At 36.2% G+C, this 15,665-nt stretch overlaps 1 protein-coding gene across 3 annotated transcripts in view; it reads right to left on the reverse strand.

Annotated features, from left to right (window-relative positions):
* The window catches only part of ITSN2 (intersectin 2), a 158,887-nt gene that overhangs the window by 69,026 nt on the left and 74,196 nt on the right, over positions 1 to 15,665 (reverse strand). For all 3 annotated transcript variants that reach the window (XM_082671863.1, XM_082671862.1, XM_082671864.1), the window contains 3 exons: positions 8,538 to 8,674; positions 4,815 to 4,951; positions 3,667 to 3,764 (listed from right to left, as the gene is read on the reverse strand). In XM_082671863.1, the coding sequence (XP_082527989.1) occupies positions 3,667 to 3,764; positions 4,815 to 4,951; positions 8,538 to 8,674 (372 nt within the window). The remainder of the gene's footprint in view (positions 1 to 3,666; positions 3,765 to 4,814; positions 4,952 to 8,537; positions 8,675 to 15,665) is intronic.

Below are 15,665 nucleotides of genomic sequence, written 5' to 3' on the forward strand. Positions count from 1 at the left end.
CCATGCCACCTGGCTGGTAATCTGCTGTAAGGTAATGAATATCATCTAAAGCCTCAGTTTGTTCATCCATAAATTTGGGGGGAAAATACCTGCCCTACCTTCCTCCAGGTTATTCTGAGGATTAAATTAAGAATATTTATAAAAGTGCTTAGTAAACTGTAAAGCTCTAAACAAGTATAAAGCATAATACTTTGAGTCCTTTCTCCATCCTATCCTTGGGGAAAATGTCCCCAATGCTATTTGGTTGTGTTATTGCTTCATCTTCTGGGTTCCTATAGCACTTTATTTCCTTAAATGGTTAATCTAAACATATCACATTATATTTTGTACAATTATACATATTTCTTTTTTCTTCCTAAACTTTGCCTTCCTTATTCATTTTTATATATCCCCAGTAGGCACATGGCTAGAAACTCAACAAATGTTAACTTGAATAGACTATTCTAAATTAGATAAACAACAGATTCAAAGTTTAATTAATAACAAATGGATTTATTATCAGGCAACTTCATTTGTGTTTATGGTAAATAATTCTCATTTTAATGCCATATGTCTGGCTATTTATTACATCATGAATGAGATATTTAAAAAATCCCTCAATCTAAGCTGCTTTGGTTAATTACACAGATAGTATCATAACTATCTAATTACCATAAAATGGTGTTCTGAAATAGAACAAAGGAACCATTGATAAAATATTATCCTGTAGATCTAGTTAAGACTAGTTTAAAATAGCTAATCCAGAGCACTAAAAATGAAGGCAAGAACATAATAAACCCTGAGGAATATGCAACCTAAACCTGATTTAAATATTTGGTCTAAAGGCAAGGAATCATTGAAAGGTATGAGTACTGGCATTCAAACACTCACTTCCTCCTTTTCTTACAAACTTTTAAAAGCAACATTTCTTTAATACTATTTCCTAATGTTTTCAACCTTCTAAAGAAGAAAAGGCTCAATCATTTATTATTCAGAGTTAGACCAGGTTGGCTCTGTAAGGGGTCAATTTTAACCAATTTCATACCTGTCGTTTATAATTCTAATTGATTTCTAGTGGTCAATTTACATAGAGAGTTAAACTAGAAAAATTTACATAAATTCTCACAGGCCTAGGGAAACTATTACTTCAAAAATATCATTAACAGATAAGGATAGAAAAATAGGTTGTCATGAAAAATGTTGCCATGGTTCAGTGGAATTTATCATCTTTTTCACTTTCACTCAAACCTCCTCGGCCACCTTCATTCATTAAGTTGACCAGATGTTGCCTCCTATCTTACCAACAATACAGAAGCCCTCAGATTTGACCTCACCTCTACCTCAGCACAAGTTATGATCCCATCCATCCCTTCGTCCAGCCCTCCAATCACGAAGGAAAATGTATCTAGCCCTTCCACCTCTCCCTCTTCCTGTGCTATAGACCCCAAGCCCTCAAGATTATCATGAATCTTCCTCCTCTCCATCCATTGGTCAGAACAGAGAGGTCTGACAGTGAGGCATGAGGTGCCTTCCTGAGTGCTCTGTGTTCTGTATGTTGAATTGAGTGGTGGTTTCAAAGATCTATATACATGTACAAATTATTTGAGCTGTACACTCATGGTTGTGTACTTCACTCAATGTAAATTACATTTTAATTAGAAAAAACACCTCCCTCCATTGGTGATTTACTCTTTCTGGTATCATTAACCCTTTTCCTCTGCAGATCTTTTCTATTATTTAAACTTGCTCAAGCTTCTGCCAAGTTAAAAAACAAAAACCAAAAAACAAGAACAACTTCCCTCAACCCACATTCCTCATTATTTACCACCTTTGCTCCCTCCCCTCTTTCAAAAGTCAAGCTCCTTCAGAGAGTTTCATATATTCACTGTCTCCTCTTCCTCCCTTCCAACTGTTCCTCAACTCACTGAAATCTGGCTTCTTCCCCCACCACTCCACTCAACTAATACTCTTCTCCTCAAGGTTAACAATAACTGTGCTGTTGTTAATCTAATGGTTATTTTTTTAGTACCGTCTTATTTTACATGTGGACCACTCGTCTCAAATGTCCCTGACACTAAACTCTGTTTTGTTCCTACTTCTAGTCATTCTTTTATGGCTCCCTCTTCTCTAACAATCCCTTCCACGTCCGTGCTTTTCAGGGATTGCACCCTCAGTCATCTTCCCCCTTCTTTATTACACCCTTGGATGAGCTCTGCCACAGTCGTCTTCAATAACCATCACAACACACTGATGACATCCAAACTGGCCTCTAGATATCTCTGGATATCCAACTGCTGCCTAGAAATCTGAAACTCATCCCAAACTGAACTCATTATAATTCCCACTTAAATTTCCTCCTTCTAATCTTTCTGTCTTAATGAATGAACACCATTATCAACCAAGCTGTCCAAATCAGGTATCTGGTAGTAACTCATGACTCATTCTTTACGTCAAAGATTCGGCAGAGAATATAAGCGCTCAAGAAACTCCAGCTAACATTATGTTCCTGCTGTCACTACCACCAGACTGGCTCTCTGACTGTGGGAGACGTCTGCTCTAAAGCTGGAAGCAGTCTACACCCTTTCTTCCTCTACTTCTTTAGGATGTGTCTTTCTCATTAAACCATAAACTCACTAAGAGCAGAGACTGTCTTGTTCACTATATCCCTAGCCTATCATAGCTCCCAACAAGTATTTGCTGAAACAAATAAAAGATATAACCAAAAATATAAGTAAGCTCTTGACCAAACAGAGCTAGGCTACATTGCTTCACTCTTGGACACTACCTCATCATCACCAAGTAGAAGAGGAGGAACGGCAGGGCCAGAAGACTATGGACTCAAGCTCCTCAGCTGAGGAGCAGCTATGGCACTGTCCGTGTGGCAATGGCAACAGAAGGAATGTGTAGCTGGGGATTGTCTTGAGCATTTGAATAGATGGTTCTGGTAAACCCTATTCCAAGTATCATTAAACATTTGTTACCTAACTGATAAAATACACCAAACTGGTGACAGTGCAGGTTAAAAAAGAAAACAGACACTGGCTAGGTATTCTAAGTAATACTGCCTTTATTTACTAAGAAGAAAACTGAAGCCAGGATTAAAATCGAAGTCGGTATGCTTCTAAAGCCTGTATTCTTTCCAGTAAATCACATAGCTCTGTCAAATGCTATTCCCTGCATCTTCTCTTATTCATTCATTTTACATCATTTGTGATTATACAATAAAAATCTTTCTGTTCCAAGGAACAAGGGTCTGCATCTAATTAGAGCTACAGAACTTAACTCCTTCAACTCTTTTAATGGTTGCCAGAAAATAACCAGCTCCCCCAAACTTCATTGGTAATTTATTAAAATAACAAAATATCACCTTTTATGACATAAAGCAGTATGGCAGAGTGGAAAGAACACTGGATTTGGAAATCAAAAGACATGTACTTGCACTCCACATTGGCAGTGTGCTGCTGACAGTTACAACTTGTGTTAAGTCTTCCTACCTAGAATATGGCAGTAATAATAACTGTCCTATGCAGCTCTGTGGTATGTCATAAGAATCAAATGAGGTAATGCTTAAGGTATATTTTTAAAATGGTAAATCACTATATAATAGTATACTCAATATTATTATAGAAAGTAATATAGTACATTGCATTCAGCTTATTCATGAGAAAAAAAGATTTTGTTTCCTACCTGTATTATATCCCCAGAATTAAAACTCATTTCGTCATGGTTCCTTGCTTCAAAGCAATATAATGCTCTGTAATTTACCAAAGCACTGGCTGGCTCACCTAAAGAGAAGATAATTGTCATTATCTGCTTCTTTCATATATACACGTCTTTGCTATGACTCAATAAAGAGCTTGAAAAGAAAAAAACTGAGCATCAAACAGTATCATGAAAATCCATTTAATATAGGCTTGTTAGAATTTAAATATTTTCAATAGTCACAGAATCAATATAAAAACAAACAAGGATATTCGGCTTAAGTAGGAGTCAGTAAAACAAAGAGATGGCTTGCAGGGTGTGCCACGCGCATGGATGAAGGAAGGTGGGGTGGTAATTGTCAAGTGGAGGGAGACTAAGTTCCAAGAGGCTTAATTTGATCTGCGAAGGTCAGAATATCACAGGGAAGAAGAGCACAAAAGGGAGGTCACAGACAGAAGGTTAGTCAGTAAACAGGGTTGACTACAGATGTATCAGTACGGTTCTAAAAAAAAAAACAGTACAAGACTTCACAAGTGTACTTGACAATAGATGAAAAATATTTTACTTTGCTCATTTGTAGAATAAATGCTTTAACTTAGAAAAATTTCAACACATTGTATCATTAATAAGGATTCAAAGGTTTGTGCATTCAGAAGAAATACAATAATATTTAAAGTATTTTAGAAATGCACTCTGGGGTGTATCGAAAACAATGTATATCTTCTGAGAAAATTTCAGTGTGCAAAGACTTAAAACTTTACTGTTGCTTCATTAAAATAAACAGTTTAGTTACACTGGTGGAATAAAATATTTTAAACTATTTACTTCAATTATGAAAACTGTGTCAGGGTTTATGCATTGTTAGTGACGCCTATCTTCTTTTCTTTGTGTCGCTTTAAGATTTCTACCCTCAGTCTGTTTTTTCTTTTTTTTTTTTCCCTCAGTTTGTTTTAATAAACCCACGAACTTCTCATCCAAGTTTAATTTAGGAAAAGGTCTTTTCTGACTCTAGGATTAGCATTCATTTTAATTTTCTTCTTTTTTTGAACCTCATCAGAGTCTACTTTTTTCTTTTCGCTTTTGTTGCTCTGTTTCAGAAAAATCAAATCAATTATTTTCATCCTTATCCTTACTTTGTTTCTCCTCAGCTTTCCACTCCACTTCTTGAACTTTTTCTTGTGTTTTTTCTTCTTGGAGTCGCTTTTGTTTTTCTTCTTCCTCCTTTCTAAGATTTTCTTTCCATAAGTTTTCTTTTCCTTGTTTTGCTTTCCTTTACATGAAAGAAAAAGAGTTTGCATAATGTCCTAAATTTTTTTTATGCAAAATAAAAATGTAATAGAAGATCTTGTTCCTGACAAACTAAAGAAAAATTACACATTTCTTATATGTTTAAATATAATCTTAGGGACTTCTCTGGTGGTGCAGTGGTTGAGAATCTGCCTGCCAATGCAGGGGACACAGGTTCGAGCCCTGCGCCAGGAAGATCCCACATGCAGCGGAGCAACTAAGCCCGTGCGCCACAACTACTGAGCCCATGGGTCACAACTACTGAAGCCGTGCACCCTAGAGCCTGTGCGTCACAACTACTGAGCCCATGCACCACAACTACTGAAACCTGCGTGCTCTAGGGCCCACATGTTGCAACTACTAAGCCCGTGTGCTGCAACTACTGAAGCCCGTGCGCCTACAGCCTGTGCTCCGCAACAAGAGAAGTCATGGCAATGAGAAGCCCGCACACCGCAACAAAGAGTAGCCCCTGCTCGCCGCAACTAGAGAAAGCCCGCGTGCAGCAATGAAGACCCAACGCAGCAAAAATCACAAAATTAAAAAAAAAATACAATCTTATATAGTTATATATTTATTATATATAGCAAAGACATATTAGTAGGGGGGTGTGGAGAAACCATGGGGGTCAGGGCTGAAGGGGAAAACCAATTAATCAATCAATTAATCAAGAGAGAAACTAAGCACAAGTAGATGAGCTAGGGAGTGTGACTAACAATTTCTCACACTCTCAAATTTCTTCCTGCCAGCCAACCTCCCAAACCCAAGAAAAAAAGTGGAAAAAAACCGTAATGGAACTGTTCAGAAAACGAATCTAAAAATTATATCTAAATTTCCTTCCCTTGTCTCCAGATTCTTCACAAGGACTGCTGTCAAACTCTTATTCCCACTATCCTAGCTAATCCCTGTTTTCAGGATTGAGTCATTGCTGTGAAAATAGGAAATGCTGCTGGACAGATTATCTACTTCTTATATTATCACTTAAAAGTCTTTCATTTGTTAGATTTTAGATAATAGAGCATTTTTCCTCTATAGGTCCATACTTCTGTACATGTTTCTATGACATGTGATATAGCTGCAGCTTGGTTTCTAGTTGGTCAAGATGGTCTAAGATCAGCTTAGTTGTTTTAGTATTAGAATTAATGCTCACTGGAGTTCTTCTTGCATATACTTTTTATGATCTTACTGGAGGCAGAGCAGTCACCACTAATTAGCACCTTCTTCAAGTCTCAGCACACATTATCAGGGGCTATGAAGATGGTGACTGGATGCATCCCTAGGATCTGGGGGCATTTATGCCCCACCAAGGTGAAAGTCTTGGCTTAATTCCATATCTCTATTCCTATAATTCCTGGAGGAATTTGGAAATCCTGGATAATTCCAAAAACTGTACACCCACTCAGTCATGAACCCTTCCTCCTCATCCCCCAAATGTCTTATACTTCATACTCCTGGTTCATTATCCCACAACTAACTTCCTCTCAACCCTTTGCAAATCCTCCTACACCCTCTATCACTTTGCAGAGTGCTTTCTCTAGCACTTTCTGTAACTGACATCCAGCTCTCCTTTGAGAGGCATGCTTCTCTTGCAGTCCTTAAGCAATTCCGACCAATATTCCCTTTCCCAGTTCTCAGTAACTTTCCCTGACACTCTCCCATGCCTAGGATGACCCAACCTACCTTTATTTAAATTCCCATAGCATTATAAACACCACTATCAGAGTACCTGCCACATATTTACTGGGATAAAGACTAGAGAGTTAAGAGAATAAAAAATTAAATTTTGGTAAAGTTTCTATGTGCGTGTTTGTGGATGAGAAACTGGTCCATGGCCAGAAGATGCTTCAGAAGTTGGACAAAGAGGCCACATCTACAATGTGAAAACCTGACTATTACCAACAGCTTGGGACGAGAAGGCAACATACCTGAGCAAATGGCCAAGAAATCAAGATGTAGTACTAAGACCCAGCTCTGGACCAATTCTACATGTTCTGATTTCTTCCCTCTACTAAAGCAGGATAATGTGCGAGGACAATGAATAAAATGAAAATGTGTATTACTAATACGGTCTGTTGGCCTGAAAGGAATTGTGAGCAATGATGGAGAGATATCAAGATACTTGCATATGTAAAGAGAAAATTCTTACTAGCACATGACAGTCTCCATCTCTGTCAATCAAGAAGATTATTTACTACTAATGAATGAATGAATAAAAGTTGTTTTATTTGAGGATGCTCTTCAGAAGACTTAAAATAATATTTGTGGAACATTCTGAATGTGACTAATTTATTTTGATTTTGATGATTTATTTTCATGTCTGTCAATTTCTTTGACAACTACTCATTTTACTTTTTAGAAATGGACTTCTTATATCTAAGGGAGAGCCCAAAATGAATAAATTCAAATAGAAAAAAAAAAAAAGAAAATTCTAACACAGGGACTGCACTGCACAGTTCCCTTGTGCAATGTTAAGTGGCACAAGTTAGGTGGCAAATAAAAGCCTTAATTTGAACTTTACTGTCTCCACGTCTATATTATTCTGGGATCTCTTGTTAGGGAATCACAAAAGTAGGGGTCTTAGAATAAAGAATATTATAGCTATTTGTTTAGCTGTCTGACTCTCCTACTAGAATTACGAGAAATCTAGGGGCAAGGAGTAACCCAGAGACTACCTGTATCGCAGTCAACAGTGACCACTCAGTAAAAATGTGTTTAAGTGGTTATTCTAAAGCCATTAAGAAAAGAGGCCTGCTATATGGTAATGTGTCTTTCTTGCCTTCCCAGTAACTATTAGTTCTTTCATAGACATTATTGTCTACTCTTCTCCAGGGCAAAGAAATGTTGGTTTATTGATATTTGTTCACTAATTATAATAATCTCTGACACTAGAGAACTTGGGAGAAACATAGGAACATATTAGAATCTTACCGATAGAAAAAAAAATCATGCAAAGTCTCTAAATGAATGGTTCTAAGCTTCAGATACCACAACTGTCTCACTTTTCCTTGCTATAAATGTAGGCAGTTGATATAGCTCAGATATATACAAAGAAGCCTGCATCAACATGGCATTTCTACACTCAGTATTACACTCTATAAGATTAAGTACTTGGTTTTCATGATTTTTCAGGAAACGGTCATGGATTTATTATTGAGAGAGAGAAATAATGAGTGCTTATTACCTGCAAAACATTATACTTGGTTCTTTAGTTTTATTTAATTCTGAGTTACTTATGAGGTATGCATTAATGCTTCTATTTTTCAGATGGAAAAACTGAGGTTCCAAAAGGTAAAGTGACTTAACCAAGATCATCCAGATAGTAAGTGGTAGATCAAGAATTCTAAATCAGGTCTGACTCAAAAGTCTGTATTTTTCACTAATGGAACATAAAATTGGTTACTGTAAACTCAGTCCACAAAAGAAGGACTGAACTTCTAAAATTTAGTATCTAATTAGCATCTTAGGATAATCATTTTATTCCCCTTAATTTTTCATAGTCAAACTAAAAATATGGGCAACAAAATTAGAATTCTAATAGCAATATAGTATAATAAATTTATCAACTATATTACCTTGTAGCCTCGTCTTCTAGTTTCTTTTTCTGTATTAGCTCTAATCGTTTTCTTTCAATTTCCCTCAGCTTGTCACGTTTGATCTTATAAAGTTGTTCAAGGGCTAACTGCTGTGTATTGTAGCTTTCTCTCAGTTCCTAAGGAGAAAATAAGAAGTTAACGTGGCATTGATTTAAATACTTTTGTCTTATGCAAAAATGTGGCAACTGCATTAAAAGATAAAAATCATAAAGCAAGTTTAACTAAAGTAAAAAGATTAAAAGTCTTAAAAAATCCAGATGATTGAAAAATTCTTGAAAACAGTAAGTATTTAAGGTATGTGGCCAATGAGGACAAATGCATGTTAAAATCATCTGCTTTTATATTAATTCATTTCTAAGGAACACAGAATCTTTCACAAGCTAATTCTTTGATTTGGTACTTCCTTTTCAATAAAAAAGCAATCTATTAAAAATACAGGGAAACAATTTTCTTATTCTAACATTTGAAGAGGAATTTTGCTCAGTCATATTTTTGACACATGTAGTTTAACCAAGTTACCCATAACTTTTACCCAGTAAAATAGTGAACTAAACACAGAAGCAATTATTCAATAATTTAATAATTATTCAATATTTATTTAATTTAAATAATAATATATTAAATAATTTAATAACTAAAAATGGAAAAGATAATGTCTACCTAAAACCATGACTAGAATGGGCCAAAATAATGAAAAATATTCCAAACAGGGATTAAAATAAACAATTGTTTATTGAGCATCTAGCTCACTGCAAAGTGCTATAAAGATTCACAGCGATCCAATCCAAGGCCGTCTTGACTCCCAAGTCCATAGTCCTTGTCTTCAAAGAGTTCAGTCTCAAAGTAAAGTGCCAAAATATGGGATATAGGTAAGTGTCTTCGCAGAAACTTGTGACTATCTGTTCAGCATTTCCTTTCCCTCTTCTGCTAACTGCACCCTTCCTCCTTTTGGGAAGCTGATTTACCCCCCAATCCCACCCTTCTATGTGGTTTTGATGAGTCTGTCAGATTCAGTGCTCCTAACTCCCACCCAAGTGTGGTCACTGGATCTAAAACAATCACAGCACCTCACCTCCCTGGCAAGAATGACTGGTTCAAAGGATGTGCACATGATCCAGGCTGGGCCACAAGCCCTTCCCAGGATTCAGATATATTGAAGAGGGCAGAAAGAAGTCTTTCCTTCACTAAACTCATTAAAATGGGATAAGGTAAACCTGGAGCTGCCCCACTTCCTAGTGAGGCCATCAGGGGTAGGAATGAAGTCAAAACAGGAAAGAGAGAAGCAAAGATTAGAGATAGAGTTGGAGAGAGAGGGAGTGCTGGGGGAACCAAATCTCCAACTTCATTCCTGTGTCTAGGAACTGCCCCGTCTACTGATTCAGTCAATGGTCTTAGTACTCTTGCAATAACCACTCTTTTCAGCTTAACTATTTTGAACTAAATTTCTTTTACTTGGAATCTATAGAATCCTGAACAAGGGAGTAGAAAAAGCCTGGGATAAGGAAGAGGAAAAAAACCCAAAAAACTCCCACAAAAACCTAAAGTAAACAAAAGAGACTTCATGGCAAAGGTGGGAGCTTCAACAACATTTAGATAGAATTTTTTGGTAAAAGATGTCTTGGGGCATCTATCTACACACAAAAACAAAACTCCAAACCACAAACAAATGAAAACAACCTAAGCTCTACTTCTTAATATTTTATAGGTGAACCCTTTTAACTCGATTGAAATGGTAGATCTGAGAAAATGTGGTATCCAGAGACTATGCCCAAAATGTCTAAGATCAAGACTTGCAGCTTAAGACAACAAGAATACAAATACTACATTCATAGCAAAGTTTTCACAGATCTCAGCTTCTGTAGTTCTCTTTGTTGCACCTTTCTCTAAACTCTATTGATGGGACTTCCTGGCGGTCCAGTGGTTAAGATTTCGCCTTCCAATGCAGGGGGTGCAGGTTCGATCCCTGGTCAGGGAGCTAAGATCCCACATGCCTCGCGGCCAAAAAACCAAAACATAAAACAGAAGCAATATTGTAACAAATCAATAAAGACTTTAAAAATGGTCCACATCAAAAAAATCATTTAAAAAAAAACCAAACAACTCTATTGAAAAGTGGAAGGCTACAATGGTTACAATCTGTGGAGAAGCAGTGTGGTTTAGTGATAAGGGCACATGGAGCACTGGTCTGGAATAAGAACGCCAAGGTCTGAATCAGGCTCTATCTGTGACTAGCTGAGTAATCTTAGGAAAGTTACTTAACAGTCTCCTCATTGTAAAATGGGGTTAATTATAGTACATGCCTCATAACACTGCTATGAGGACTGAATGGGTTAATACACATAAAGTGCTTACAATAGGGCAGGGCACATAGTAAGTCCTCAGTAAATATTAGCTATATTATTGGCTGAAGTCATAAATAGAATTATAAGTTTAAAAGGAGAGTGAAGAGGAGTCAAATTAATGTCTGATCTTAATATGGCTCTAAGGTTAGCCCTCTAACTTGTCCTTTAAAATACTGTTCCAAGTCTTCCTTCATTAGCCCATTCCTCCAGTGTGTGAATTAACGAGCTTCCTTGTGCTCCCCAAGACGTTCTGTGCATTCCCCTATCACAGGCAGCATCTTCTGACTGTATGACTGTCTCCACTGGAGTGAGTTTCTGGACAACAGGACTGTCTTTCATCAAGGTATCCCCACCCAACAGAGAGCCTGGTACAGTGTAGTTATTTAATTAGTATTTACTGGATGAATGAAAATACATAAACCATAGTCTATGCATATTAATACGATTTGAAGAGCACCACAGGGCTTCTCAAAAACATTTCCTCTGCCTGACTTACAATGATCCTAGAAATTCTTATCATTAGACTCACTCCTCTGAGTTAAGTCCTGCTTCCAGGAGGTCCTGGTTAAATCTATCAGTTAACTATCACTTTGCTGTACAGCAGAAATTAACACAACACTGTAAATGAACTATACTTCAAATAAAAAAAAACTATCAGTTAACTGAAAAGAAGTAAACAATCTGCACTTAACGAAAAGAACTGTACTCCGTCTTAACGGAATAACAGATCATTCTTTTCAGGTTAAGGAAGTTCTCTTCCATTCCTAATATGCTAATAACTTTTTCATTTTTTCATCATGAATAGATGTTAAATTTTATCAAATACCTTTTCTGCATTTAGTGAGATAAGCATACTATTTTTCTCCTTTAATCTGTTTATATGGCAAATTACAGTCAACAGTTTTACATGTCAAATCATCTTTGCATGGCTAAGATAAATCCAACTTGGTCATAATGGAGTATCCTTCTTATAAATTTCCACATTCAACTTTGCAATATTCTTTAGAATTTTTGCCTCTATGCTAAATTGGTCTATAATGATCCTTTCTCATACTATTCTTATCAAATTTTGAGGTTTATGATAGTTTCATACAATAAGTTGGGAATATTCCCTCTTCTACATTTTGAAACAGATGTATAAGACTGGAGTTATTTATTCCTTCAGTAAAATTCTGGGTCTGGATTCTCTTTTAGGGAAGATTTTAAACTATGGAATTAAAATATTTTGTGACAATAGAGCTACATAAATATTTTATTTTTCTTGAGCCAGTTTCAGCAAATTCTGATTTGTTCATTTCACCTACGTTTTCATATTTATGTGCAAAATTTTTCATAATAGTCCCTTCTCTTTTATTGTTTGCAATGTATTTAGTTATAGCTCTTTTTCACTCCTTTATTTTTATTTTGTCTTTAAATTAAGTCTTGCCAAAGGTTTGATAATTTTATTAATCTATAAAGAGAGTCAAATTTTGGCTTTCTTGATTCTCTGTATTAAATATCTGTGTTCTGTTTCACTAATTTCCTTCTACTTTTTTCCCTTTATTACGCTAGTCTTTTTCTAGCTTCTTAAGTTGAACACTTAGCTTATAAATTTTCATCTTTTTAACAAAAATATAACCATTTAAGGTCAAATCCTGACTCTCTGGGTTGAATTTCTGCTTGCTACCTCTGTGCAACTTAATTTACTCCTATGTGAAATGTGAACAAATAATAGGACCTACCTCAACGGGTTAATATTAAGGATTAAATAAATTAATATAAGTAAAACATTTAGAACAGTGCCAGTCACAGATAAAGCCTTTAATAAATCCTATTATTAGTATATCTTATGAATTAGAAAATAGTTATTGACTCCTGATATGGAATATGGGGAATCTGCTCATTTACACTATCCCCCTATCTCCTCTCCATCTTCCAGTGTTTGTTATAATTTAAAAATATACTTATTCTACTATTTCATTTTCATAAACATTTGACATTTTGCAACGTAATTTTTCTCCAAGTTTTTATTTTGAAAACTTTCAGATCTACAAAAAATTTGACTAACTTGAAGACGCTGATGCTTTCACCCCTAGAACTTCATCATTATTCTATGTAACTATGGTGTCAATGTCAGTACCAAACTAAAGAAATTTAATAGTGACATAATAATCTTAATACAGAATTCATATTCAAAAGATGTTCCCTCCCAATAGTGTAAATATTGTCCTTAATAACAGCCTTTTTTTGGCTCCATAATCCAATCAAGGACCATACACTTCATTTCATCATTGTAAGAAGATTTCCTCCATCTTTTATGAGATTCACATTTTTAGAGTGTGGGTTAGTCAGCTATTTTACAGACCAACCCACAATTTGAGTTTGTCTGATTATTTCCTTACACTTACACAGATGAAATATTTTTGGCAAAAATAGTATAGAAGTGATGTGTCTTAAAAAAAAAAAAAAGAAGTGATGTGTCTTTTTCAGCACATCATATCAGGAGACACATAATGTCAGCTTCTGCCATTTGGGTAATGTTAAATTTGACTGCTTGGTTGAGGATGGTTTACCAGTTTCTGGCCTGAGTATTTTCTTTGCTCTTCATTGCCATTTCTAGATGATTATTTCTTCTTACTCTTACAAACTCCATCTTTTTCTGAGGCTCAGAATAACATCCAGCAGTACCACCCTCCCATTCCTCTTTATTGTCATCTATGGATCACCTGGTCACTGATCCTCATTCATTCATTTTCATTATTCTTCCAGTCTTTGACATCAATGTAGATGACCCCATCAAAACCTCAACTCAGACTGATCTCCTCAAACACGGGGAGGGGGAAGTGTAAGCCGGGACGAAGTGAGAGAGTGGCATGGACATATATACACTACCAAATGTAAAACAGACAGCTAGTGGGAAGCAGCCGCATGGCACAGGGAGATCCGCTTGGTGCTTTGTGTCCACCAAGAGGGGTGGGATAGGGAGGGTGGGAGGGAGACGCAAGACGGAGAAGAAATGGGGATATATGTATAGCTGATTCATGTTGTTATACAGCAGAAACTAACACATCATTGTAAAGCAATTATACTCCAATAAAGATGTTAAAAAAAAAAAAAAAAGAAAGGTAGGGATTGAAATAGTAACCTGGGAAATGTCAGTCAAGTAACAACTAAGAGCATGTGGTTTATCTGATGCTGAGTTGAAAACTGTTAAGAACTGGCGTCCAGGGTGCTGACAGGACTTGGGCAGCTCTGCTAAGTCATTCTAAGTGACCAGAAACTATGAATTCAAAAGCATTCTCAATGTTCATTCTTGGGGCTAAACATACGTATTTCAGCACACTGGAGGAAAATTTTCCAAGTGAATATTATACAGATAAGAAGGCTTAATTATCCCTTGGCACTGTTCCTTTCCTGCCTCAGAATTATTGAAAAAAATACTGAAAAACACAAATAGGATTTATGCAAATGTAAGTATTTGACAACAAATCTTCTGTATAGATAGTTTTATAAAACATAATTATAAAAAAGTGTATATGGTTTAAGAAGGTTATAAAGTTTAAGAGCATCACAGTAGGAGGATTATAACTTTCTATTGTGATAAAATCCATGGACAAACACATGAAAGAATGCTCAACATCACTAATCATTAGAGAAATGCAAATCAAAACTACAATGAGATATCATCTCACACCAGTCAGAATGGCCATCATCAAAAAATCTACAAACAAATGCTGGAGAGGGTGTGGAGAAAAGGGAACCCTCTTGCACTGTTGGTGGGAATGTAAATTGATACAGCCACTGTGGAGAACAGTATGGAGGTTCCTTAAAAATCTACAAATAGAACTACCATATGACCCAGCAATCCCACTACTGGGCATATACCCTGAGAAAACCATAATTCAAAAAGAGTCATGTACCATAATGTTCACTGCAGCTCTATTTACAATAGCCCGGAGATGGAAACAACCTAAGTGTCCATCATCGGATGAATGGATAAAGAAGATGTGGCACATATATACAATGGAATATTACTCAGCCATAAAAAGAAACGAAATTGAGCTATTTGTAATGAGGTGGGTAGACCTAGAGTCTGTCATACAGAGTGAAGTAATTCAGAAAGAGAGAGACAAATAGCGTATGCTAACACATATATATGGAATTTAAGAAAAAAAAATGTCATGAAGAAGCTAGGGGTAAAACAAGAATAAAGACACAGACCCACTAGAGAATGGACTTGAGGATATGGGGAGGAGGAAGGGTAAACTGTGACAAAGCGAGAGAGTGGCATGGACATATATACACTACCAAACGTAAGGTAGATAGCTAGTGGGAAGCAGCCGCATAGCACAGGGAGATCAGCTCGGTGCTTTGTGACCGCCTGGAGGGGTGGGATAGGGAGGGTGGGAGGGAGGGAGATGCAAGAGGGAAGAGATATGGGGACATATGTATATATATAATTGATTCATTTTGTTGTAAAGCAGAAACTAACACACCATTGTAAAGCAATTATACTCCAATAAAGATGTTAAAAAAATAAATAAATAAAATAAAATCCATCGAAAATAAAACTTCTCATTTTAACTAAAAGTAAAAACAAAACAACTGATCTCCTCAACAATGATTTTTTTGACTCCATTTAATCCCTCATTCGCATTATTATACCCTGAATCTTGTCATCATCACAAAGAGAACTACCACTGATCAGTATCCCATTTTCCAAACTTAAGTTCTTATCCTTCAAGCTTTTCTTATATATGGTACATCCATTTCAACAGGTTTCCAA

This window comes from Grampus griseus (assembly GCF_964374135.1).
Source record: "Grampus griseus genome assembly, chromosome: 15".
NCBI classification, from domain to species: domain Eukaryota; kingdom Metazoa; phylum Chordata; class Mammalia; order Artiodactyla; family Delphinidae; genus Grampus; species Grampus griseus.